The sequence below is a fragment of the Falco naumanni genome, chromosome 2 (genome assembly GCF_017639655.2).
Source record: "Falco naumanni isolate bFalNau1 chromosome 2, bFalNau1.pat, whole genome shotgun sequence".
Taxonomy (NCBI): Eukaryota; Metazoa; Chordata; class Aves; order Falconiformes; family Falconidae; genus Falco; species Falco naumanni.
The window spans coordinates 33,397,189-33,425,002 of NC_054055.1; the positions used below are offsets into that span (position 1 = coordinate 33,397,189).

Sequence of the window (27,814 nt, forward strand, 5' to 3'; positions counted from 1 at the left end):
GCTCAGCCCTGGAAGTGACGTCTTTTCGTAGCGGCTGCCGGCGCGGCCCCACGTGGTGGTGGAAGCGGGTCGCGGAGTGGGGGCTGCGTCCGGGCCCGACATGAATCCTTTCGCCTGGTACCCGCCGCCCCCGCCGGGGCTCCCCCCGCCCTTCTTCTGCCCGCCGCCCCTCTGGGAGCCCGGCTTCTGGACGCCCGCCGGGCCCTACCCGCCGCCTGGCAGCTACCCGCAGCCCGCCGAGAGCTACCCGCAGCCCGACAGCTGCGCGCCACCCGCTGCCTGGAACCCGCCGGCCTACGGGGAGCCGCCGCAGGGCCCGCACGCTGGTGAGGGGTGTGGGGAGGGCGTCTCTCGGGCCCGTGGGCCCCTTAACGGCACGGACCCTGGGGCTTTCCCTAAGCCTTGGAGGGTGGGTGGGGGACTCTCCCTCCTTCCAGGCATGTTCGTGCTGGTCGTGCAGGCCAGTCTCGTCTCTGGCGGGCCCACGGAGGTGGCAGGGGGTGTTGTACCAGCTGCATGTGTGACTGGCTCTTTTTTTTTTTTTTTTTTTTTTTCCCTTTTCCAAAGGTGGAAATGGTAATTTCTCCCAGAAATGGCAAGGCAAGCAAGCTCCTGGGTTTACTAAACATCTTCCAGAAGAAAATAACAAGCCAAAGGTATGGACTGGAGTCCCCAGTGCAAGAAAGACATGGATGTATTAGATTGGGCCCAGAGGAGTGCCACAAAAATGGTCATAGTACCGGAACCTTTCAGCTGTGAGGAAAAGCTGAGAGAGCTGGCATTCAGCCTGGAGAAGAGAGCTCTGGGGAGACCTTATTGCAGCCTTTGAGTGCTTAAAGAGCACTTAAAGAAAGACGGGAACAAACTTCTTAGCAGGTTACCTGTAGTGATAGCATAAGGAGTAATGGTTTTAAACTAAAAGAAGGTAGATCTAGTTTGGAGATAAGAAATGTATTAGGGTACAGGTGGCAAGACACTAGCACAGGTTGTCCAGAGAAGCTGTGGATGCCCCATCCCTGGAAGCATTCAAGGCCAGGTTGGGTGGAGCTTTGAGTAACCTAGTCTAGTGACAGACGGCTCTGACCATTGCAGGGGGTTGGGACTAGATGATCTTTAAAGGTCCCTTCCAATCCAAACCATTTTGTCATTCTGTGGTGGTAGCAGGTGTGTGAGATTTGCGCCATGGTACCGCAGAGACTTCATACTCTTGCCTAATGTGACTGCCCTTGCAAGAGAGCAGATGGATGACAATCAGTCTGCAAATCTTGTGCCTGCTGAAACAAAGATACATTTCAACCAAATCCTAATACAGGTTTACTTTAGAAAAGCCCTTGCCGTGGTGATGCCTGAGTGCCTAAATTAGATTAGTGCTCTTATATATTATCAGGGCCAGACAGCCAGATCACCCTGATGTGTGTAGTGGGAAAAGGAAGGATCTCTGCTACCCTCTGAGCTCTTACATGTGATGTGAGAACAGGCGTGGTCTGACTTTATAGGGAAGATACCCAAGGCTGTAGCCTAACTCACTTCCTAGCCCTCAATAAATCTGTGCCAGCCTGGTGTGTTTGCAGAAGCGATAATTGAGGAAGAGGTGGTAGTGGAAAGAGTTGAGTGCAGGGCGCTTTGTTTGGAAGGTAAAGGATTTGAACTTCACTTCCATGTTATGTTAGCTTATCTTTGAAGCCTGTTTTAATTGACTGTTTTATTAACATAAATATTCATTCATGTGTTTCACACTTAATTAAAAATATCTAGTAATCTTGTTACTGCAGTCCTGAGATGATTTCTTGTTTTACTTTCAGACCAGAAAGAAAAAAGAGCCTGTTTTCTCTCATTATTGTGATACCTGTGACCGTGGCTATAAAAACCAGGAGAAGTATGATGAGCATGTTTCACAACACAAACAGGTTGATGAATTTAGCTTGTTTTATTTACACTTTGATTTTTAACTTTCTGCCTGATAAGTAGTTAGCTGTAGTCACTTTTTGAATGGAAGATTTAGCAAAGAGATTCCAGAGCTACAGAAAGTGTTCATAGGGTTTTTTTCTGAATGCTCTGTGTAGGGGAGGTCTTAGTTGTATGTTTGGTTTTATTGTTGAAGTAATCTTTTTTTCTCCTGATGTATTACAAAGTGGTAGGAACTACTTTATTGACAGTATAGCATGTAAAATTTTTGTGTGAAAAACATATTTCAAAAATCCACTCCTTTATTGCAAAGAAGTATCAAAATTTGAAATTGGAGAGTCTTGTAAATCTTTCTTTTAGGTTAACTTCACTTTATCTCCAATTATCAGATACATTAGCTTCACTGATTATGTTGAAACAAGATTAAGTTTAGAAGTACATTATCCCTTCTTACTGTTTTGACAATCACGTTTGTTTTGAAACTGGGTAGCTTAGAAGTGCTCTATAACTAACTGTACAGGTGTCTGGCACCAACTTTATTTGAAGTGTGCTTGAATACTTGTTTATAATTGCACGATCTGGTGTGTCTTAAGTTCACTTCTTTATCTTGCAGTGCACAGAAGAAGGTTGCAGTTTCAGCGCACATGAGAAGATAGTTCAGATACACTGGAAGAACGTAGGTATCCCCCCGGGCCCAAGATACAAGTCTACGCAATCTTTACTTTAGTCCCCTTTTCTCATTCTTCAGAGGCTTGCTTTCATCCTGAAAGGAAAACGTATTGCTTTTGAGTAGGATCTGTTGTAAGACAATATTGTGGATGAAAAGATGTTGAATGCTATGACTTTTTCTTAATGGATTCATTTTGTTATTGCTGTGTACAGTCTCACCTCTTTTGGAGATGAAACGGTGTGATACTACTACAGTTGACAGAATTGTGCTTTTTTTCTTTTTCCTTATGGGTTATTTCCTTCCCCTTTTAAACACCTATGAATACTTTTTCTTTAGGCACATGCACCTGGTGCTAAAAGAATAAAATTAGATAGTCCAGAAGAGATTGCTAGATGGAGAGAAGAAAGAAAAAGGTAAGACTTGTGACCTATGAATTTGTTCTACTATACTTTCCCAGTGTGATCATTAGATGACAGCTGAAAGGCAGCAGTAGCGCATACTTGCCACGGCTGCTCCTTTGACTCCACAGAACTCCTGCATGAGTGGCCTGTGTCAGAATGAGCCAGGAGAGTGCGAGCTGCAGAGACTACAATCATTTGCATTATTATAGTGGAAGGCAAGATATCAACTGAGAAAGAAGTAGCTTTCCCACACGTTTGGTTTGGTACCACAGCTTAGTTGAATGACTTGATTCCTTTTAGTCTGATTGCTGAGGTTATTTTAGGTCACAAAACTGTGTGTGCATGGTGATTTTTTTAATAGCTAAGAAACCTGAAACTATTATACTGACTGTAATCTTAACATCCCAATGTGTGCTAATTTCCACAGCTTAAGTTGTCCCAGTAGACCCTCAACAGTGAGTTTTCCTAGTTTTAAGGAACTTTGTGCATCGCTTGACACTTTTCTGCTGAAAGAGAACAGAATCCATAAGTGATGCTGTCTCAGGTAGTTTTAACTGATATTGTACCTAGGGTGCAAGGTGAAGTTCCCATGTAAGCAGTATTTCTCATTATTTTTTGGTCTGTGATATGAGGTGGTATAACTTTTTTTATGGTTGACCAGCACTGAAGTGTTTAAAAATTCATGCTCTACTTCCATAGACCTTTTCCACTTTTTTTTTTCCTGAGTTGAAAAGGTTAAAATCCTCCCTTTCCCGGCAGGTGAAAGATGCTGTAGGTTGTCTTCGCTTCTGTTTGTGACTTAGAATATAGTTTTGCAAGTGAATGATCAGTACATGGGTTTTGTTTCCATGAGCAAGAGTCCTATATGCAGTGTGAGAAGTGCAACAAATTTAATTTCAAGATCACTGGCAAAGAGCTAGGGGAATGTACAAGTAATCTGTTTGTTTTTTTTTTTAATTAAAATAAGCACAGTTGTGTGATGCAGTCTTACGGATGAATCCAACTTAAATTTTTGTCACAAAGTAATGTTAAAGTGTTCTTGCTTTGAACCTGACTTCCCTTAACAAATTTTTACACAGTGGCTTTGTAAAAAAAAGAGTGGAATGTATGGTAGGAAATTTTTTTTAATACTTTCCATCAGTTTTTGCTGTATTGAGAAGCAAAATTCCTCCCCATGTAAGTTCATCCCTGCAAGTTTTACCTTTCCTTTGGACATGGTTTCAGCAAGGCAACGGGAAGTCTTACCACTGTGTCAGCACATCTCAGCAGTCAACTGTTGCACCTGCTGTTCATTTCTTAAAAATCAAGGGAATCTGTAGGCTCCTCTCTTTTTAAAAATGGCTGTTCTTGATGAAGAAACAAAATTTTCTCCTGTGTTTAAAATGCCAGTTAACCAGAAAAAATTGCTTGTGGTCTGTTCAGGTATGGTTTGGTGTTAGATTAGTTTTGGTTCCAGGTTTCCCTTTTATTCTTTTATTGAAAAGATGACTCCAAGGCTTGTTTTTTATTTGCTTTTGGTCTATGTGTTGCTGTCCTCCCCTTCCCCCAACAGTGATGCTTGTGTGTCTTTATCACTTACAATACGAAGCATTACCAAGATTAGCAAAGCCCAAAATGTCCTTAGATTTGTCTTTCTGGTGGCCTACACTTTATTTTGTAACAGTAGCTCTGAGGAAAAGCAAGAATACTTGTGTGCAGTCTTTCTACTCTGTTTTAACTTTTCATACACTCTGGGGGATGTTTGGGAGAGTTCATGTCTAGTGGCTGATGCTAAGGTTTAAGTGTGGAAATTGTTTAAGGTGTGTGTGTCAATACCAGCCCTACTGTACAGTAAAACATTAGGGAAGCAGGAACTGAATGTACACTCATGTTTTAGATGCTGTTTGCTTGAGAAATAGGTGCAGCCAATCAAAGCAACTTGTATCTGCAGTTAATATTAAGGATGATACTCTACCTGAGATTTTTTTTTTATTGAGTTTCTAGAGGATCTCATGGTGGGTATTGTTGGTTTTCTGCAGATTAATGTAATTTGGCTGTGTTACAACATTGCTGAAAGCCTTTGTTCACTACAGCAGAGTGAAATCCATGGAAATAAGTCTTGCAGTCACGATCGCCAACCGAAAGAGGCAATACGGGGTTAGGACCTTCTAAGCCAAGGCCACTAGATGGAGTAATGCTGTGGACTATTTCGGTACCTAGTCCTTCTGTGGGCATCTTAACTATAAAGGATGAGTGTAGAATGACTACCTGGGTGGCTTTTGTTACTCTTTGTACACCAAGGTAGCTGTACTAACATCCTTTTTTTAAAAAAAAAAAAGTGAGAGAAACCCAGCTGAAACTTTTGTGAAGCTTTAATTGGGTCACCAGCAAAACATCAGTTTAGTACTGAAGGTTTGTTGTTGACTTGCAATAAACATTGCATTGTACAGGAAAAAAAGGACACCAGAGGGAGTCTGAGCTATTAGGCAGTTTTGGTTTATGGTGACAGGAAAAAGCCTTTTTCTTTCCAGAAGCTCCAGTCAGAGCTTCGAATGAATCTTTTTAGGTCATTAGTAGTTTGTTTCTAATTAGGTTGCAGTGATTTAACATGTGTGTTTCCATGCTGCATCCCTAACATTCCTGTCCTTGTTCTTTCAGCCGTTATAAATAATTGCTTACAGAGCTAGATTTTTCTTCTTAATTAGCTCTTGTGTTGCTCAGTTGTGTATCCCACTTAAAGTCATTTAGAAAGAGCTTGTGTTTAAAGTGCAGCCTTACTCATGTAGAGGGAAGAGAAAGGGGAGAGCTGGTAATGGGTGAGCATCTCTGAATGAAATATGCTGGGTCAGAATTATGTTTTCCTTTCTGATTCTGTACAATGCCCTGTTCATTGCTGCAACTAGCATATGTGCTTACCTAAAAGACTTTTTAACGGTTTGTGGCCCATTGAACCTGCTGAGTGAGGCAATCTAAGTGAAGAGCAATACAGATAAAGTTCCCCAAGATCTCAGGGCTTCCCTATGCTTTGCAGTTGGGTGGTTGTGAAGTCTGACATCAGTTTTGGTGATACAATTGCTTCTCCTGTTTTGATTTGTCTTTCCCTTCCAAATAAGTGTGCTGTTCTTAGCATATTTTTTTCTTAAACATGAGCTTAAAGGGAATTTTCTACAGTGCATTTCCATAATGTGTCAGAATGGGGTACTGCTGTGTTCCCTTCTTACCAAGTGAGATCTGGGTCCTGCTAGCCCATCTGTTTCTAACCCGCTCTTCTTGAGCAAAGATTATTAGAAAGAATGTGGCAAGGTTGCTGTGGTGTTAAACTGAATTGTTAGATTTACTTTTCCTTAGTTCCTAATACAACACCATAGGATTTTCTTGATCTTGTGTATTGCTTGTAAATTCTCCCTCACCTCCCCTCCCTTCTTTAATCTGTTGGGGGCTTTGTTGTTCAGTTAGGGATTGTCAGCTGTATTTTCTTGCAGTGCATCTCGTAGGCTGAGCATGTATGTAGTGAATGAAGGCCAGTACTGTCAACCACACCACTTTTAATTAATTTGTGGTTCTCTGGTTGAATAATGATAATCTTAGAGTTGCTTGGAATCTTTCCAGAGTTCATTCATAGTAGTTAAATATGAAATAAGGAAAGTAATTTCTTAGCACCTGGTAAAAGTAGAGACAATGAAGCAAAGTAGAAGGAATGTGTTGGTAGATCAAGGTGAACATAGATACAGTAAAGTTTATTCTAAGCTGCAGGGATGTATTGGCAATAAGACTGCCTCAGCTAACATACGATAAACTCACGCTAGAGATGCAATGCTTGGTAAAGTGCCAGGGAGTCTAAAATGATGATTTTGTCAGCTCTCTGTTGGGCCATCTTTGTTCCCTTTGGGCTATCCATGTCCTCCTTGCTGTTGGTTGTGTGCATGCAATGAAGACCAGCTCAAGAAATTGAGGCAATTTGATCGCTGTGCTGTTCCTATAAAGATAAACTTGTATAGCTTTTCACTCAGAAATTTGTGTAAGCTGCTGTAGAGACAGGTTTCTCTTCTGTTAGACATTGGTAAAGCTCCGTTTTTCCACTTCTTGCTAAAAGCTAGTTCACTGATATTTATGTGAGCAAGATGGAGTATGCTGGCCTATAAAGCATGTATGACTCCTGCTAGTGCACTCATTTATTGGAAAAAAAAAAAGTCTGTTCACTAAGGCACATGTTAGTGATCATGCTCAGTGCCATCTCTGGAAATTTAGGGTATCCTTTACTTATTGGTGTGTAAGTAATATACTCTTCTTAGCCTGAAAACCCATTTTTCTGGTATTAACCTGACAATTTATACTGAGGAACTTCCAGTATGGATTATAGAAGTGTCTGTGGTTGGAAACTGCAGCTGCTGTGAAATGGGGCTGCATTCTTGGGCAGTACTGGCCCCTCCGTGAAATCTGCTGTGCCAGATCATTACATCCTGGTTTAACTCCCTCTTACTGTGAGTTGTGTAGGCTCATAAAGCCTTTGTGGTGACTGATGAAGCTGTCTGTACTCAAGCTCTGACAAGTTGTTTGCAGGGCTTAGGTGCTGGCATATTTCTACTTCACTGATGTTTGTAGGTAACGTCTTAAGAACCTCATATTGTTAGGGGAGGAGGAGGGCATGCCTTCTGAGAAGGATTCAAACCCAAATCAGCTCTTCAGACTAACACATACCCTTTTATGTGCAGAGATTCAGTATAGGCTCTTCCTTTTGGTTGTCACACCTCTGTCCAGAAACAGTCTTCCTAAATGTTGTCTTCCTGAATAAGAATTCTCTGTATCAAAAAAAAAAAATCCCCTCTTGTTGATTTTTGACCTCTATTGAGTATTTTGTGGCTGTCCTTAGATAGTGAAGTTTGCAAAGTGTGCCATAAAGTTTATTTCAAGACCATACTGTTACCATTGTAGACGTCTGCCTCCACTTAGGGTCCGATTGAATTTTGTTGCCTCTGTGGGCAGAGCTAGCTGATGCTAGGAGGCGTACAGACCTCTGTGCTGGGGCTGCGATACCTGACCAGTTGTGGAGTTGCATTGGAGCTGGTACATTGGGGTGGATGGGTAACTTTGGTCTGCGCCTCTCTCATCCACTTGCTCCTTGTAGGGACAGCTAGGGTTGGCTTGGCTAGGTCACACCAGGTGGGCTTAGCCCAGACATTGTTGCATAGCAGAGCACCTGGGGGAGAAGTGAACTCAGTCTACCTAGTACTGAGGCTAGTGACCTGTGAACATCTAGAGCTTGCTGCCTGCCAAGCCCTTAGATGGAAAAATAAACTAGCAGATGCTCGTTTGCTCGGTGTGAATGAAGCACTGCACGTGTGCTGTGAAAATAGGTACGTTTTCTGCGTAAGGTAAAGGCAGTGAGTAAAATGCTATTTTACTTGAGAATTTATTTTATTTGAGAAGAGCTGGAGAAAAAAACCCACAGCTACTTCAGGTGCTCTCAGATATGCTTTTGCAGCAATACTTGGACTTACGGCCTGAGCTCTCCTTAGCTGTTAGTTACTGCCTGTGTCAACTGGAAGGGTGGTTTAGGAGAAATCTGTCTGTCTTGGCGTTGAATCGAACTGAAAGCATTCGTGGAGTCCATTATGGTGGCTCAGTGGAGGGAGTGGTAACACATAGGAATGAAAGTGGGAGGCAGTCACGTCTCAAACCATGTTGTGAGAGCGTGTCTGAATATGTCTTTAATCAGCATAACTACAACAGCACTTTGAAGACTCCTTTGCTCTAGGACTAAGGGTCTTCCCTTTTGTCTTTTTAAAATAAACAATAATTTCTAGCACAAGCTTGAGGCTTTTTTGAGCATAACTACTTATTCTATAGCTTGCTCTCCTCCAGTGAGCCTTATTACTGTGAAGGAAGGCACCTTATCCTAAAATTGTGTACAGGTGCCAAGCACAGGGGTCTTTGTCAACACAAAGCTCTTGTGCAATGAATTATTTAATCCTGCTTGCTGTGTGCTGGGAGTGTTATAACATGGATGAACAAATGTAGCTAACAGGAAAGAGTGGAGATAAAACATCACACCCCTGTGCTCACTTGAATTGTATGGTGGATTTCTGGGAGAAATCCAATGAAAATCGACATTGACAGCCTGTGTTCAAATCCTCTTAAAGGAGAAAAGTTCTGTAGTGTGTTCAGGTGTCTATTGTAGGAAATGCTTCTCATGTTTTTGCCTTGGTATGTGGTCAGGCTGTATTGCATTGGTGTGACATTTAACGTTCATGTTGTAAATTGGGGAAGATGCATGTGATAAGATTAATATTTAAAGAAAGATATGTGTCCTTTTTGATACCTATATTTAGCAGGCAGTTGCTCTAAGTTTCTTGTTACTCTATTTTAATAGACTTATCAAATATTTATAATTTGTGTTTCTATCCAGAAGCTGGAGTGTGTGTGGATGCATGTGTTTCTCATTTACCTCCTTTATCGCAAAGCACTGGGATTTAGCTAGCTAATGTTTACAGAGCAACTAGTGTAGCCATTTTGGGGCTTTGGTGGTAATTTGCAGCAGGCTTTGCATGTTAGAACCAGCGTGGGGTTTGTCTGTAGGGAGGGATGGTGAGGGAGGTGTGGGTAATGGAAGAGAGGGATGGTTTGGGAGATGGTTATAACAGTAGATTTGTTTTGATGTGCATGACTTAGCAATTTTTCTTGAAGCTGGAATGAAAAAGGGGCAGTAACTTTGAACTAGAGGTCAGTGTGCAAGCACAGTACTGAATATTGCTCGAGAGGAAACTTGGATGCTTTTCTTGAACTGTCACATTAAAGAAATCTTGTGCACCCAGAAGCTGTTCTTATAAGCTTTTTTTTTGCTATTCCAAGAACTCAGCAGTTGGTTTGCTAAAGGCATGTTGTACCTTTTGAGATAATTCAAATAGTCCAATTGACGCACCATAAAAAGTCACATTGCAGGACAAAATAGTGCTGTTATGTGCAGGGGTAGGCAGAAGGTCCATAAGTGTTACTGAACTGTTCGTTTGTAGCTCGTTTGATAGTTTTGTAGATCTAATTGTGCTAATTTGGTAGGCTTATTTATTTATTTGATCTGAGCATGTAAGCGTAAGTGCACTAGGGTTTCTTTTCCTTGCTAACAACTTTAAGAAGGAAACAGTCTGTTAAACTTCCACAAAACATTTTAAAGATCTATTAACATTTAGAGCATGCTGGTTTGGTAAAGGGGGAATTTACAAAGAACAGTGAATCACTTAGGAGCCAGTAATTTTTTTTGTCTTCTAGAAATTATCCTACATTTGCAAACATCGAAAGGAAGAAGGCGATGCAGATAGAGAAGGAAGAAAGGGGAGAAGTACTGACTACCCAACAGTTTGGGTAAGTGTTTTGAAACAAGCTTGTCACTTTCCTGCTAATGAGTTCAGAAGTATGCTCTCTTAGTTTGTTTTCCCAGCACTTACTGCTTCTACCATACACATGATCTAGCTACCCTTTAACAGAGGACAGGTCATTTGAAAAAACTGCAGATGTAATGTTCTTTTTGTTTACAGTTCTTCATAGTCCACTTCAGTTAAATTAAACAATAATTGTATTGGAAATCAGAGTGATGAATTCTTGCTGAATTCTGCACTCTGGCTTGTTTGAGAGAATCACATTCTAGTGGCCATTCATTAGATCCGTGTAACTTTGGTCTCTGAAAAAGAAGTAATGGGGACGGAAGTCAAGCAACATAATGAATCCATGTGGTCTAATCCTTTAGTGCCTGAAAATGGCATTTGTGAGTGGATTTGTCATCTTACTCTCTCCTTTCAGATGATAAATCAATAATCAAGTGAAGAGGGGAGGGAGATTTAACTTCATTTTTGTAACTTAAGTAGCGCTGTTTCTTTTTTCTACCCTCTATCATCTTGATCTGTCTGCTACCTTTGTTCTGAGCCTAATACTTAGTCCTTCTGGATTTTTACCTTTTCTCCCTTGTATTGTGAATTGCTTTCCAGTATGGTCTTTGTTCTTTTTTCTTCCCCTCAGTGTCAGTGTTATGTGGACCCAGCTAACTTCATTAGCTGTACTTTAAAGCCTGTGGGAGGACTTCTTAAAAAAATGTTGTTGTGATCCATGCTACTAGAATATCACTAAACTAGAAAAACTGAGCTGGAAGGCACAAGTGAACTCAGTCCTAAGGGGCTCATGCTAAAATCTATTTGCTGCTGCATGGAAGTGAAGCTGGAGCTTACCTGGGGTTAGTTGAGTCTTTTTTTTTTTTTTTTTTTTTTCCTTTCTATAGGGGATGACAGCAAACAAAATAAAACTTGCACCATGGTGAAGTGGTTGAACTAGGGCAGAACAGGATTCACGTCGGGCTAGTATAATTTTAGTGCAGCATGTGCTTCAGAAGACCCAGCACCTACCTACCCCCTCCAGCTGGTTGCCTTTCGTGACTTTGAAAGGAAAGGTATATAAAAGACTGAAGTAAAACTTCCTTCTAAGGATATAAAGTTTCAGAAGTGCTTTGGGCCCAAGGAACCAAACCTAGACACAGAGGCTAAAGCTGCACACATGTAATACTGTATTTGGAGATTGTTATGCGCAAAGAGTAGTTTTGCTTGTCACAGAAACACAACTGGTGTCTACCAATTTATTTGGTGGCTCTTGTGGCTGTGAGTTGGATGTGTTATGTAGTCTTAAATGTCCATCAGCAATTCCATACTATTACATTTCTAGTAACTTCATATCCGGAAAATTGTTTGGGAAAAAAGCCCTTGAAATTATAGGTTGTTTGGTTTCACGTAGTGACCTTTAACTCTGGTTGATTCTAGAAATCTCTGCCCCCCTCCCCTGAGCTGCTAGCACTATAGGCTTGATGAACTCTCCAAAAAGCTGTCACTTCTGCTTTGTATGTCAACAGTAAAGATTCTCAAATTGGTGCTTATCTGGCAAATTTACTGATGTGTGAGGCAAAAATAGAATACAGCTTGTTCTCTGCAAGCTGTACTATTAAAGCAAATAGCTAAGTAAGATTTAGAAAGGATTAGATACTTAACGCTTCTACGGTGCTTTCCATTTGTGGTTCTCTGAAGTGCTTTACAACGGCTAATTCTCACTGTCCCCACATGTGAGATTAGAGATGCAGAAGGACTGCCTTAGTAGTCTGTCTGGTGTCTTGCAACAGCTGAGTTAACAGTGCATGGCGCTCTATCCAGTCTGAATGGGAAGTGAAGAGTAGTATATCTTTCACAAGAGGAAGGGCAGGTGCCAGGCTGACATTTGTTGGGATGTGTTTGTGACCTTGGGGGTTTCTTTCTAGGTGTTTGAGGCCTCGGGGAAATTGGAATGTTGTATTTAACCCTTGGTCAAGGACAACACCTCTAATTCAGCCTTTATTTGTTCAGTGTCTTCTAGGTTATACAACAATACCTTAAATTTTGAGCCCAGTTGTACAAATTCAGAAATGCAATTCTGTGCTCAATGGAATTGAATTATGGGAGCTAATATTAGTCCTCTTTTGTGGGTGAGAGACTGATGCTCATGAAAGTGGTGGCTTGCCTTGTGTGCCACAGGAGCACTGGTGGATGGCACTATCCTGGCTGAGTGACCAGTGTTAGACGCAGTCATGAAATGACTGGAGAATGGAATGAAATATGCTTTGTTGTGATACAAAGCCGTTTTAAATGCTATTGCAGGTGCTGTTCTCTCAGGAAGGACCTAATTAGGCTAGAAAGGATCAGAAGAGAGATCTATTGGTAATGGGAACGTTTCTGTACAAGCAAAGTGTGTGGCTTGGAAGGGCTGTATGATGGCGGTCTAGAAGAATTACACAGGTGGGAAGAGGTGAATAGATTGTAGTTATACGCTGGTTCTTGTAACTTGGGAAGGATGGAGGTACCAAATGACTATTTTAGACATCAGAATGAAGGCAAACCGAAAGAGATCCTTTTTCACAAATTATTAATACCTTGCTGCAAGATTTCAAGTGTGCCAGACATTCACACTGCATCCTGCAGCACAAGATGCAAAACCATCAGTGTCTTGGGAGCATCTCTAGTCAGAGAGGGTCTCTGTGTGGTACACCATGGAAAAGCAGGTGAGAAGAAGGGTGACCATTTACCCTGCTTTTGTGCTTTTTTTTTTCCCTTTCCTTGCCTGTTTCCCTGGCTGCTTATCAGTGACAAGGTACCAGGTTAGAAATACACCTAACCAAACAAGAGATTGCTTGCATATGCATGACTAGACCCAGGAAGAAGTTTCAGGAAGAAGCTCTTGTCCCAGTATGGCATTATATGGTTGACTAGGGGTAGCAGGACCTCTACCATGTATGTAGATGAGGCTGAGGGAGAGTACTGGGCCGAACAAACCGTGGGGCTCATTCAGGACAGTAGATCTGTGTCTTTTGTGGTTGTCTTGTTCTGCTGAATTAAGTTTCTGTTGCTTGAAAAGAAGTATTTTCAGAAAGCTTAGGCTGTCCCTTCATTTCTAGGTCGCACCTATTCTTCTCTATGTAGACTTTGACAAGAGTTTAAGCTCTCCAGGTACCTTCCTATAAACATGTTTTGTGGTTACAGGGTAACCTGGAAGATTATGGAACCAGCATGCTGTGCTGTTCTCCTCGTCTAGAACTTGTTATTTTGTTTCAGGTTTTTAAAAATCCATTGTCCTGATCAGAAGTTTCTTTTATTCCTTTTCCATTGGAGTGAAAGATATGAATGGCATGTTAGTTGGAGGCAAAAGCAGGCAGTCATTGCGACTGATGGTGTCAGGTGGCTGAATGGATTTAGTGCAGCAAGATCCTTCTCTGAGCTGTAACTGGAAAAAGGAGACTTAAGCAGTGGAAGTATGTTTATTGTAGGTGCTTCCCTTTGAATTCCATGTTCCTCCTGTTTTGAATGACCTAATTGCTTAAGTGAAGAGAATATTTGTTAACTTCATAATGTGAAATGAAAACAGTGTCCTCACACTGTAGATCAAGGAGCTTGCTTAGCCTGTGTGCCCTTTGCCTTTTTTAAAAATAAAAGTAATGAACTTCAAACTCTTCATTTATGTTCCAGCTTTGTCACATTGCACTGCCAATGAGATGAGCTGTGACTGCCTGTCTGGTCTGTCACCACATGTTAGCTGAGCTGGAGTAAGTCCTGGCATCATGCTGTGTCACTGAACCTTAAATGTGGGCCTGAGCGATTTGGTTACATCAGTTGATTTTATTCTCATAGCTTGTCACTTGTATGAGCTTTGTGTTTCTATTCTCCAGCAAAATGAAGGGGATGTGGAAACCTCCAGAAAATGAAGAGAAGTTTGGGCAGCGAGGAAGGCAAAGGAGAAGACAAAGGCGCCCGTTCTGGAAGAAATTTAGAAAAAATGATGGTGATTATAATGTACATAGAACTCAAAATGAAGCCAATGGACCAGAAAACAGCATGTGTGAAAAGGAACATGAAAACCAGCATGCTTCGGCAGCTCAGCCCTATGTGAAGGACACAGATCCTCTGAGTTTTCTGGCAAACAGTGATGTTGGTAAGATGAAGGAACTTGGAGAATTATTTTTAGTAGTACTGCTGAAGTGATTTCAGATATTTTGCGTAACTAGGAACTTCTGGGGAGAGCTGGGGATTTCCAAAACCATGTAAACTTTGTCCTTGATTGAAAGAGGGCTAACTGTGCACGTTTAAAATGAGGAAACTCTCTTAACAGAAGAATGAATCAAAGCTTTACAGTATTCTTGGAGAAGAATACTTGGAAGCCTGTTGTCACGCTTATTTCCTCATTGTTACTAACAAAAATGCTCAGGATTGCTGTATTGCGGCTAGAATAGTGCCAGGGCCAACAGGGTTATGAGCTTTGAATGTAGTCCAACATCCCTGTGCCTAAAACTTGCACTTAAAACTTCCTTTTAAATGGAAATTTCTACTGAAACATATCCCGATTCAGGACATGGTCTTTGAAGGAAATTCCTGGTGTAATTATTGTAAAAGAGGTGGTCAGTGCTTTATCTAAAATGGGGTAAATGCATTTTGGGGAGCTTCTGTCCTGGTAGACTTGGCCTGTTATGGAGGAAAATATCTCACATGTATCTCAAAGTCCTCTAGACTACTATGTGTCTTACTGAATTCGTGTCCACATGTGCACTTGGCTGAGATAAGTTTTGGAAAGAAGCTGAAATACAAAGTCATTGAAGAGGAAGAAAAATTCTGATTAGAAGGGCTGACACAAGAACGTTTAAGATACTACCAGCATTAAGCACTTCAACATAAACTTGCTTGCAAGCCATGTTGATTGTATTATAAACACAGGGAAAATCTAGCAGACTACTTTTATGTCTGTCTTTTTCTCTGAGAATTAGGAAGCATTAAATTTTATTCTCTTGTCATCAGAAAATGTTTATATGAATGGGAGAAGATGCTGGGAGACAGGATGTGTGTCTTGGATTTGAAAAATAACTACTCTGGATACTTAGTTTTCTTAGCTTTGTATGTTTTGAAATATGTTACTAGTTTTAAATCGGTATTATGTAACTAATCGAAGAGGGTTTCTGGGCTCCTAATGGAGCACCTTAATTTATCTTTAACAAGTACTTTGCCATAATAATCTTATTTTACCTGTAATCTCCTGCTTAGGAATGCTTTTTTGTGCAAAACAGCTGGGAGAGGCAGCACAAGGAAAGCCCTTTGTTACATAGGGAAGTGATGCTGTGGTAACATTATGGAGGAGAAGAAATAGCTTTTGCTTACAAGTCAGGATTTTGGAAGTGCTGCCATAAAGTTTGTGTGCAGCATTACATGTTCTGACGTAAGTACTGTACAGTAATCTAAAGAACATGTACCATCTTAGGTTGCTAAACTGTGTGAAATAAGAAAATCTTTATAAAGCCAGAAGAAGAATAAAGTACATCAACAATCAAGTTATTTTTTGAAAAACTGTTAAATTACCCATTGTGGTTTTGAAAATAACAGTATTTAGAATGTGAAAACAAATAAATTTCCTTGTATGAGTTAAGTGAATTACTTAAAATGTTGGTATTCTTCTTCTCATTCTGTTTTTTTTCTGTATTATTGCTCTTGATACTCTCCATATGTGTGTGTTTTCTGAAGTATCGCTGCTTAGGTTTTTTTGGTGAGCATGTCTTGTTTCCACATGCTGGCAGCAATATAAAATCTCCAGATATAACTACTTATAGTCAGCAGTGTTGCAGTACTCTTAGTATGTGGCATGTAAGCTGACTTATACTCTAGCTATTTTTAGTAGCAAGGCTAGAATGCATCCCCTGGAAAGATGTCTGATGCTGGGTTTTTCCGCTTGAAAACATAATCTTCAATTAGTGGGAACAAGAACTCGGTATCCCTATGCAATTTGTTTATTCCACTAATCTCTGCATGTTGAGAAACTTGAGTATACTTAAATATAACTCTATTTTCCTGCAAGCGCTTGTGTTCTACTTAATGATAAGAAGTCTAATTATACCAAAGTACAGCTAGTAACTTCTGTTATAATAGATGGAAAAGGAATGTAGTACTTGCTTATTACATGTTATTAAAGCCAGTTGCTGGTTTTTTATACTATTGAGAAATACAGTCATAACAAACACAACGTAACTAAGTAGAATTATTTAAAAAAATCCTACAACTGAAGTCCGTGATTTTACTGTACAGATACATTTTGTTGGATATTTAAACCTTTCTAACAGCAGCAGCCCTTTCTCTAGAGGGAATATATTTTTGCATAATGCATTCACTTCAGTTTTGTTTAGTGGCTAGTTCCTTCAAAGCTAAGAAATTGAATGGGAGATGATAAGCAGAAATGAGGTAAGGTGATGAGCCTGCCAGGTGTAAAATTTTGAAGGATCTACTAACTAGAAAGTTGGTTGTATTCGGTAGTGCATAACACTTTCTCCACATGTTACCGTCATAGAGAAAATGTATTCCAGTAAATGTGTTCTTCCAATTTCCTGAAAAGCAATTTAAAAGTAATTCTTTAAGTTTTGAAGAAAATAAAAAAAAAAAAGGCACCCAACTACAATATGCACTCAGCATTTTGCATGAGATAGAAAAAAGCAGCAATGAATCAAAATAATTTGAAGTAAATGCTGGTTTTATCATTGTTGAAGTATATGCAAGTGCTGTGTGTTCTCCATGAGGAAAGTGCACTGTATTTAGCATAAGCTTCCAATGTAATTGCAAATTGGCATGATTAGTAAATCAGCAAGAGTCAACCTTTCTCAAAAAGACCTCAAAGTAAAAAGAGGCAGGTAAGCACTTTAGGTAAATATCTCTGTATTTTTCTAAACTATGTTTTACTCAGCGGCATGTGTGCCAATGAATCAAATTGCCAATTGCTAATGCTATTTAAAAGAGAATAGAGAAACGTTTGTGACTTCAAAATAAAAGATCTCAAAAGTGTTTATTTTGGTAAAATCTTCTTAAGGAGGCAGCTTTCCTATGGGGCAGGCTTAGACAGACAGAGGGCCCAACTCTTTTTGTGAAAATAAGATTGCAACTGGTCTTTTTCTAGAAGTCTCAACAGGCTGGTTTCTCAGAATGTTACTAGTAGTGGGGAGTTCGTATGTATGTGTATATATGTATGAAACTTGTGTGCAGGTGTATTGCTGGAAAGCATTTCCTAGTTTTCCTGCTAACTCTAGCACTGTTCACTTGAGTCCAGGATTTTAGTGCATATAGATTCTTTGTTTCAAACTAAAGCCATCACAGTTTTGCATGTTTATTTTCAAGGAATCTTTTTCTGGTAGGGCTCTTTTTTCCTACTATCCTCAATTTCAGCATTTTTGGTCCACTTGGCTCCTATCTTCCCAGTATTCTCTTTTGGGGTAGTTTGAGACTGTAATATCTTGCTTACTTAGGCATGTTCATAATGCTCAGCAGGGATTTAAGTATCGGACAGTCTGAAGTACTGCTGAAAACCAATCTTCTAATTTGAAGCCTTGGTTCTCAATGTCCCTTACAACTTCAATATCAAAAAATTTCTTTGCTCTTCAGTGCTCACTTTGAGCCTACTTTTCCCCCCCCCACCTCCCTTACCAGCTTTTGAATACTTCTCCCCCACCCCCTGCCTCCGCAGGACTACATCCAGCAAGACTTCAAAACGTGTTATGAAATCCTCTCTCTCTCTTTACCTACACTTGATAATAAAACCTATAATTATGTTTGGTATGTGAAGAAAGAAGCAGAAAGCCCAAGCTCTTGTTCAGGAAACTTTTTGCTTCTGTAGCTTTGCTGGCAGGACCGCAAACCAGCGGTGAGACAACCTTGCAGCTGAATGCCTCTAGAGGGTAGGCAAATGTGGGGCTTTCCTGTCAGTTCATGGTGCTGAGCAACGAACGGTGCCTGGCGTTGGGTTTCCGTAGTGATGGGATGGGGAGCTGGCTGTTGTTGCAGGAGTATTGGGGAAAAAAATTCCTCTTGCCTTTTCTTTCCTTGTAGAGTCTGACAAGGATGAAGCAGCAGCTGAAGACAGGAGGCTGGGATTGACTGTTGTTCCCAAGCAGGTCACCTCTGCCCTGAGTTCGTTGTCGGCCAACTACGGCAGCGCGTCTGACAGTGAGCCTGAAGGTGTGTAGAAGCGCATCCTCTGCCCTTCTCTCCCTTTCTACCCTGCATCACTGCACTGGTGTGGACCGCAAGTAGTGATAAAACCTGATCGCAAATTACCCTTCTTTGGGGAGGGCTGGGGACTTAACCTCTCCTGTATCTCCTCTCCTTTGCCCTCTCTCACCCCGTTGTCCCATCCCTGTGTATTTATAAATACAGCATTTGTGAGAGCAGTAGCTCTTTACAGCTGCGTTCCCAGCTGCTGAAAGCTGCAGGCTATCGGTCAGAACCTATGCAGTACTTACAATTTCTTGAGAAAAAATGTAAAAGAAATCAAAGGTGTTGCAGAAGAAAATATAGCATGTGAGCTGTGGCTTACATTTAGCAAAGATGTTAAAGTGACCAGTAGTTCAGTGGCTTTATCTTTGAAACTCTTGGCTGTGGAGATGCCTTTTGATTTTTGGCCTCTCTGCCACTGCTGTAATTCAGAGCTGCCTGGTACCTGTCGATTTTTATGCTTATACAAGTAAACAGACAAGCTTGTTAGTTATGCAGGGGGATGTTTTTGCAGTCCATGTACACATTCTTTCCAGTTTGCTTTCCGTGACAGTGTATGCTAGTACTGCTGTAAGCTATGCATAAAGACAGGCTAGGACGTGTAAAAGGGTATGCTGTTATTCTGCTCCTCTTGTTTCCCCATTCCTCCCTCCTAGTTTTGAGCGTTAGCTGGGGTTACTGGGTGAGCCATTACTTGTTACCAGTATGGTGATAGCTCCCAGTCTCAGAGAAGCACCTGGGCAGAACACTGCATTTGTGGAGGCAGTTGCTGCATGGGGATGGCCTTGTCCACTTGCCCTGTCGCACTAATGCCTTCTCCCTCCCCCACTGCCCCAGTTCTACAGCATACTTTAGAAAGCCTCAAACAGACTTTCCTGAAAGACTGGGTAGAGTTTTTTCCCCCCCATCTTTGCCTTTTCTCAGCAGCATGCCCTGGGTTGAAGTGGGGGATATAAAATGTCTTTGGTTAGGGTGTGTGTCATTGAGTTTCCCAAGCCTTTTTTCCCTTAGTTGGGGTGGGGTGTGGGGGTGTGCGGGAAGCAGCCTTGCTTCAAATCATGTTTGAATAGTGCCAGGAAAAAGCTGTTATGCTCACCCTGTGAACTAATTTCTATGTCTTTAAGGGCTTTTTCCATAAAGCTGCTGGGTGTTGAAGTAAGGCTTGAACTCTAGTGCGTAGATTTTGTGCTTGTCTGAGTGTATCCATCAGTGTATGGTAGAGAACTGCTGCTACTACTTGTTTTTGCAGGTAGTTACTATGGCTTACTTGCCTTAGGTAGCCTACCCAAAGTTACAGAGAGCATCTGGCAGGCAGGGAATTGAACTTGGGCATCCTCTGCCCTAACTGCATCATGATTTTCTCAGCAGCCAAATTTGCAGCAAACTATATTGTGAAGTGGAAGCAATGTACTTGCTAAGTGATAACAAGGCTGCAGTTTAAAAAATCTTGTTCAGCTCGTACTACTTCTACTTTCTTTTTTGTATTGCAGAATTTAAATATCTTGTTTTCCTTTCTGTGAATGTTTAGAGATTATTATTTGTATTTTAAAAGAAGCCCCAAACTCAAACCAAACAAAACCCACCCTTTCTCTAAGTAAACCTTGAACATCTTCACGTCAGGTTATGTGAGCAAGAATAGTACTAACAAACTGCCAGTGCATGGAGATACAAGCTTGTTAAAGAAGCTTTTAAGTTTGAGATGAAAGTGTGTTCTTTTTCTTTAAGAAATCTCTGTCAAGACTGCAACAAAAGCTGAGAAAAACCAGGCTGCGCTCAGAAATACACCGCAAACTACTTCTGTTACTTGGAGTAAAAACTGGAATCAGAAACGCTCAGAATATGCAGGCACAATGTTAAGAAGCTCGAATTCAAATGCACGTCGCCCCAGAGGGCCTGATAACTGGGGCAAGAAAACATTACCTCTCCCTCCAAAGCGCCGTCCAACTCTTCTGGAAATGGTAAGTCTTAGTACTAAAACAATGCCTCTTGTGCAGGATTAGCACTGTTTGTGAGTGGTTCTCTTTGCTGTGGGAGGTTAGAGCAGTCTGTTAGCAAAGGTCCTGTCTTAAAAATAGCCAGTGAGCATTTCACTCGGAGAAGGTGTAGATGGCTTAAATAAACAAATAGAAATACCCTGGGGTGCATTCAGGTAGTGACTGATGTCAAGCTCATAAAGTGAGCAAGAGGTGACAACTTAATCGTGTGCCTAAAATGAGCTGCACAAATGACAGTACCTTTATTCCTTCCTCTCTGCTCCCTGTGGTAGTATCCATTAGGTTTTTGTTTGTGTGTGATCCCATCGGCCTTACTCTGATCTTCCTTAGCTTTCAGCTTTGCTATTCAGCTGCCTTCCTCTGATTGAGGAGCACACAAGTTTTTCAGATGCAAAGAGATCTTGTTGATAAGGCTGCTGGTGCCTTGAACTGTGGAGTGGTGTTGAGCTGCAATCTGTAGGGGTATGTGTGTTTCTTCTCTGTAGACATGTTTAACTCAATCTGAGGAAGTGATAGCACGGGTACCTTGAAGAGCAGGTTGGTGTCTTACAGGAGCAAGAGGAGGGTTGTAGGGGTGAGTCCAAGGTGTTATAAGTCTGTTCTGAATAGCAGTGCAAAGCATCTTATTTGGCGGCTTGGTGACTTGCTTTAGTATAAACAAAACTTCGAAGCTTTTATTGCATTTAGTGTTCAAAAGATTATCAGATAGGAAGATTACCCTTGTGGTTCTGTAAATAGCCAGCGAAGAGCTCCTCCATCAAGGGAAGACTTGCTGTGGGCGGAACACAGCAGAAAGCAGCGTGCCACTGACATCAGGGCTCTGAAACGACACAGGATGTTTAGGCAAGAGGTACCTGATAAAGCATATCCCAAGCTGCAGATGTAGGAGAAATCCCTTGATAGTCCTTTTAGCATGTAGTACTGTTGCTGCCAAGAATTAAAGCTCCTAGTGACTGAAAAGGAAGTATTTGCCCTTTGTGTAGCTCCCTAAGCATGCAGTTGTCTATCTCTTGCTCTTCAAAGTTGTTGGTGATCCAGAGTCCTCACTGCTTTGAAGAAAGTTCGATGAAGTCCCACATGCCAAGAGAAGCTGACAGAATATTGGAAGCTTGAATTGTAGCTTGCCAGTATAGTCCATTTTCAAAATAGCATTTTGGTGGGTTTTTTTGCCTTTAATAGTGCTCAAAACTGTTGTTAAAGGGCATGTACTGTAGCTGTGAATTGCGGGGGGAGTGCCTGAGATTCACAGGTAGGCTTCCACTGTTGCAAATGGTCAGCATATAAAACTTCAAGGAAGCAAGGCTGAAATTTTACAGTGAGGAGTCACTGCTGAGAATTTATCCAAAAAGTGAGGAAGTAGAACTGCTAAGAAAAGGATGTTGTATCAGTGAAATGGTGCTGTAAAAAAAAATATGAAAAGGGAGGTAAGAGAATAGCAGCAGACGTCTATTGGCAGTCATTTGGCAGTAAGCTTGGGCACTACTAAAACGTGTTTATTGTAGCCATGCAAAAACAGTAATGTGTGTTTATCCATTTTGTATGCTGACAAAATAAAAAGCCTGTGTAGCATCACTCCACTGAGATCCATCCCTGCATTAAAAGCTATAATGCAACGATACAGTCTTGATAGGGTGATGGGGCATCCCATCTGTGCCTTTATTTGGCCATTTGGGAATTTTCTGTCAGTTTCTGTCAGTCCGGCAAAGAAAGAACATCACTGTGCTGTCCCGTCTGCCCTAACATGCACCTGTTAATTCAGATGGGAGGTTTCCGAAGGCTTGTTTTGGGTGTCAGGTGCTTGTAACATCTCTTAGTAACTAGTCTAAAGAGAAACATGCACTTTAAAGTGGCTGATTAAACCACTGTTGAAACTTAGAACAACAACAAGAAAGCTTATTTGTGACATTACAAGCCAAATTTAGCTAGATCTTCTGCAATGTGTAATACAGATCTGCAAATGATCAGATGGTTACAGATTAGCTACTTGCTTTAAACTTGTTTGTTCAGAGTACTAGATTCTGCTGACACTCAATGACAAAAGGTCCTTTAGTCTTCTGGCTGATTTTTTTTTTCTTTAATTTTTTTCTTATTTTAAAATACCAAAATGAACTTTAGTGAGGTTAAAGGAGATGAGGGAGGCCTCCAGCACTTTAAGCTACTAGACTTATGTTGGTGGATTATAGCCCAAACCAGTTATTGCTATTTAAATCCGCAATCTGGTACCTGATATGAAACATGCCCTTTCCTTGTATTTATCTTTTACTCATAGGGATTTTCTAATTAAAAATGCATAGGATATTAAATTACAGATGCAGTATAACCTGGAAAGTGTAAGATGTTAATAGACTTGCTATCCTGATGTACTGGCATGCATGGCCTACTATTTGTGATATGACAACATTATCTCGTGGGTCTACAGTCAGGTAATTGGGGATGAAATTCCTAATGTTCCGGTATGTTCAGTGACATTCTCCATCACCTGAGCAAACTGAAACTGAAAGCTTAATCCAAAGGTACCATCAGATTTGTTGGCTTGTTCTACCTGCCTTAGTGTGTTATTGGCACTGAGTGAGCGGTGCTGGAACGTGCACTTTGGGCACGTACTTTTCATCCTTTTCAGTGATAGTCATGTGCCAGTACCATAGTGAATCATGACTAATGTGAGCCTCTATCACTAGATGTGGTGGTTGGCCACCAGCCTGCGCTGCTCTAGCAGCCTGCTGCTGCCCAGGAGGGCAACTCCCTCCCTGCTGCCTCCTCCCACCTCTTCTCTGCTATGCTGGGCCTTTTGCTGACACTAGTCAGGTTTTGACACGTGTGCCCCTGAAAAAAAATGCCTGAACAAACAATAAAAAAAATCCCAGAACACCTGACTGCTTGCTGCTAATTGTCGGGTTCATTTTCTCCTGGCTGGTGAGATGAACTGATATAGTAAGGGGTCTGATTAGCACAAGCTGGTGTGAGGGGGGGGAATGAGCCCTTGGATCACCCAGCTCAGCAAGCTGCATAGTAGTGCTGTCAAACATGCTCGCTGGCTCTGCCAGAGTCCCGGTCAGTCAGTGGAAAGGCACGAAAGGTGGGAATATATGGCTTTCCTGTGCTGTGTCTGGTAAGGCAGTCTCCTGCTCTGTGTCCAGGACTTGTGTGAGAGCGCCAACTATTTAATTTTAGAGATGTTCAAAATCACTGAGTAGAGCCATACATCTTGCTAGGCTTGTATCAGCTACAAAGCCAGAAGCAAATGTGCATCAACTTCTTTTCTTTCTTTCCAGTTACTGGCCCAGGACATCCGACATGAAAGGAATGTGATTTTGCAGTGTGTTCGATACCTCATCCAGAACAACATGTTTGGACTTCATTGTAAAACAGAACCACAAGCTGAATCACTGAACAGTCCACTACAACCACAACAGAGTCTTTGATGGACAAACTTGATGAATCTAATCATTCTTGTAGCTCTGACCTTCAGTTAGCAGGAGGAGAAGATGATACATTATTAATAGCCCAGGGTGAGAAAGTGCCCATGGATCAGACTTCACAGATTGTTCATGTGGCAGATGAGGACACATGGGAAACCCCGTCAATTCAGTGTGAAGATGCAGTGTAGAATGGATGTCTGTTGTGGACAATAAAGCACAGGCTTACATCTTCTGCCTGACTCATGCTTTTTGAAAGACACCAGTATAACAAAATAATCATTTAAGTACATACTGAGAGCCCTGAAACCACTTTTCTGATCGGGTCTGTCTGAGGTGGCAGTTTCCTTGTGAAAACAGCATCTGTGTTGAGTAATTGCATTTCTCCATGGCAGAAAGGCAGCAGTGGCACAGAGTATGACCTTCCCTAGAGTAGGTGCAGATTGTTGCTTTTGAGCTTCAGAGCTCTGTTTTACCTCATTGTGAAATGTGTGTCAGTCCATCACCAGAGCCAGGTAGTCTTGCGGTAGGATGGGTCTTCCTCGTGTGAAATCATGGTCTGCCGTGTATCTGAGTGTCCAGAAGTGTTTCGGTGTACTCTTGAAATGACTATTCAGTGAACATTTTTTTCCACAGCTGTTACTAATACAATATAGCTAATACAAGTGTAATACATCTAGTATGAAACGGAAGATACAACTGACCTGGCTGTAAAAGTACTGCTTGTACCAGGAGTCTCCTGCTTTCTGAACTAGTTTGTTAATTGAGCAGAGAAACAGGAGTGAGGGTGCAGACTGACATGAGAAGCCTTTTTTTTTAAAATTAACGAAGTAACTGTTTGCATCAGTGCTAGGTTGCTGGTTGACCTCGGGTACCCAGCATTAAGCCTTGGGCCTTAACTGCTGTTACAGTCATTGCCTGACAAATCTAGCTCTTGAAGAAAACTCTTAGTATTAAAGTTTAGAAGGCTTACCAAGAGTTACTGGTTTGTCCGTTTTTAATATGCATTGGGAATTTATTAGTTTGCCTTCTGGAAGAATGTCTTCCTTGGTACATTATGGTGCTCCTACAGCATCCTGTGGTTTATCACCCCCCGCCCCCCCCCCCCCCCGATCTGTGCATACATCCGTAGTGTTGTGAGCACTAAAAAAGCATCAGCCCAGGTTTAGAAACAAGTTTAGTCTTGATTACATTGTGCGTTTGTTTGTCAGAATCCTTGTCAAGGGCAGATGTTAGTTTGTCACATTGACATTGAAAACTGAAAATAATGCCATGAAAATAATCTTTTGTCAAAACCTCCACTTCAGAATCTGCTCTTTGTCTTTTAGTCATGGTTAAATGTTAGAGTTAAATCTCAGGGACTGATTTTTTTTGGTGGTGGTTGTTGTTTGGTAGAAGTCTAGCCTTCCATTCCACCATCTAAAATACAGGCTCACATGGGGTTGTTTTGTTGCCTAATAATGATTTTCTTTCCTCTAGTTCCTTAACTTGTGCCATACATCTCATTTGTGGTGCACAGAAAACAAGAAATAGTTGAAAATTCTGTCCCACTGCTCTGCTATTTATAGCTATGACTGCATATTGTGTTTGTAATGCACTGTCTAAATTTATGGAATTATATAAATATCAACACCCTTGTAAAAGTTGTGTCTCAAGAATATATGTGCAGAATAGAAGCACTGATCATAAACATTATATTTCTAAGGCAGATGATTCATTCTTCCCATGATGATCCCACGAGCCATTTCAATCTCATGGACTTTCTTAAGGCTCTTACAGTTTTACTGCAATGAAAATACCAGTGAAGGACTCTCAGCCACGGAGATCTGGCACTCGGACAGAATGTGATTTTTTTGGAGTGGAGTGGTACCAGTGCTGTTGAAAGCATGGGTAACAGCTGCAGGAAAAGAAATGGATGTCTTAGGACTGCTACTAAATTGCACTTTAAACAACTCTTAATGTGTTTCTGTCCCTATTGAGTTGATGGCAGAGCTTTTTTTGATTGTCCGCTAACCCTGTGTTTTTAAAAAAAAAAAAAGGGGGGGGGGGGGGGAACCCACTGAAAAAAATCCCCAGAACCAGAAAAAAAACTTTAACCTGATTTCTTTATGATGTTGTCATTATGGACTTAAGTATATTAAACTTTCACACAAAACCAAAAAATTTCAGAAGAAATATATATTAAAAGTCTGATTCAATGTAGATGGGAGGAGGTAGGTTTCTTTTGGGGCGAGATCAGTTTGTGGCATGCATCAGGCATTTTAACCTAGGGCTTGCTGCGTACATGCAGAATTGCTGCTGTTCTCATATTGAACCGTTTCAGACATGTGGAGGCATATGCTGCAATAATGTTAAACTCTGAATTGCAGTCTTGATCAATGAGTGGAAGGTCTCTGCCCCTTCCTCTCACCTACTTTTCCTGTTCTTCCAGGCTGTGTTCAGACATCATATACCCCTTCCTGCTATTCAAGAATGTGCTTAGTACTTTGGATTCAGCCTTAGGATAAGAAAGCTACCACAATGACCTTCTTCTGGTACTATCAAATGCCTGTAGGCTTCTCTGGTCCCTGCAGCTTTCCCGCTCTGTGTTAAGAGGGATGGGTTTTGTTTACTCCTTTCTAATAAGATGCATCTCTGTGTCTGTGTAAGAAGAACCTGTTGCTTCTGACACACTGCAGGAACCAAAGTCTTGATTAAGTTTTGTGTAGTTTTTCACTTTCTCATTGTTTTGGTGTGGGGTGGTGGGTTTGTGGTGAGGTTTTTTTCAAGTGTTATTAGGAAAAAATCCTACTTCTGAGGCTTTTGACTCACTTCAGATAAAAATATTTCAGTGACAACCTTCACACTTCTGAAATTTTATTTTTATCTTCTAACTTGGCTACTGAATATGTAATTGTGGGTGTCTAGTTTAAATTTGGTACTCCTGGGCTTTGGTGGTTTTTTGTTTGTTTTAAATCCATCTCACCTACTGAGCTAGAACAGTTGAGAGAAGAAAAAAATACTAAAATCAGGCTTTACTCAGTCGTGGTGGTGCAGCTTAGGCAATCTAGGCTTCCCTGTGAACAAAATCAGTGACATTACAGCACAGCTAGCTACTCCTGAGATGAGGGTAAGGGAAACAAGTGTTGTGCATTTCTAACCTATGATTTCTTGGCCAGAGAGGGCTTTTGCAACAGATTTTGTGTGTTGATGTTGCAGTCCTTGCACTGAGAGCATAGGGGATAGGGCGGTTTGATTAGCTCTGCTCCAAAGGGAGGTGCTGTCAGGGCTGGCTCCTATCCTCTGTCGGCTCCTTACAAGGGGTGTCCCTCTGCTCCCTCTGTTCCTGTCACCACTAGGCCAAGTCATGCAGTGCAGTCGTTATTCAGGAATAACAGTCGTAAAGTCTTAGCAGATCTTAAGTGTTTGAAAAGTATTGAGGCACAAATACAAACGCTTTGGGCAGGTTGTTCTGTTAAAGGCAGAAGTCTGGGCTAGAATTTTGTATTCCCCAAGCTATCTAGAAGTGGCAATCTGTCATACTGTGGACCGATGTCATCATGAGGCTACTTTTGAATAGCTTTAAAAGCACAAGACAATTGGAGAGAGTTCCTGAGGACTGTAAGGAAAACGAATACCAGTTCAGGAGGATCTGGAGACCTAAAGGTCATCAGCTTCACCTTGACCTCAGGAAAGGTGGTGGAACAGATGAGCCTGGAAACCATGTCTAGATGTAGTAAGGCCAAGAAGGTGTTTGGGTTTAGTCAGCATGGATTTATGAAGGAGAAATGCTTGATCAACTGGCAGGTCTTCTACGGTGAGATTACTTGCTTGGTGGCTGGGGTGAGAGCAGTGGATGTTGCTTGTAGCTTTAGCAAGGCTTTTGATACTGTGTCCTGTAAAA

At 41.3% G+C, this 27,814-nt stretch overlaps 1 protein-coding gene across 1 annotated transcript; it reads left to right on the top strand.

Annotated features, from left to right (window-relative positions):
• The first annotated feature begins 22 nt into the window (after positions 1-22).
• Positions 23-25,990, top strand: NUFIP1 (nuclear FMR1 interacting protein 1). The gene is given in 11 exon segments (XM_040584057.1): positions 23-326; positions 568-656; positions 1,803-1,907; positions 2,519-2,581; positions 2,912-2,988; positions 10,219-10,311; positions 14,177-14,439; positions 18,357-18,485; positions 20,247-20,479; positions 23,788-23,896; positions 23,899-25,990. Coding segments are annotated over 11 exon segments (1,611 nt in total). The 5' UTR covers positions 23-100; the 3' UTR covers positions 24,123-25,990.
• Positions 25,991-27,814: the final 1,824 nt, after the last annotated feature.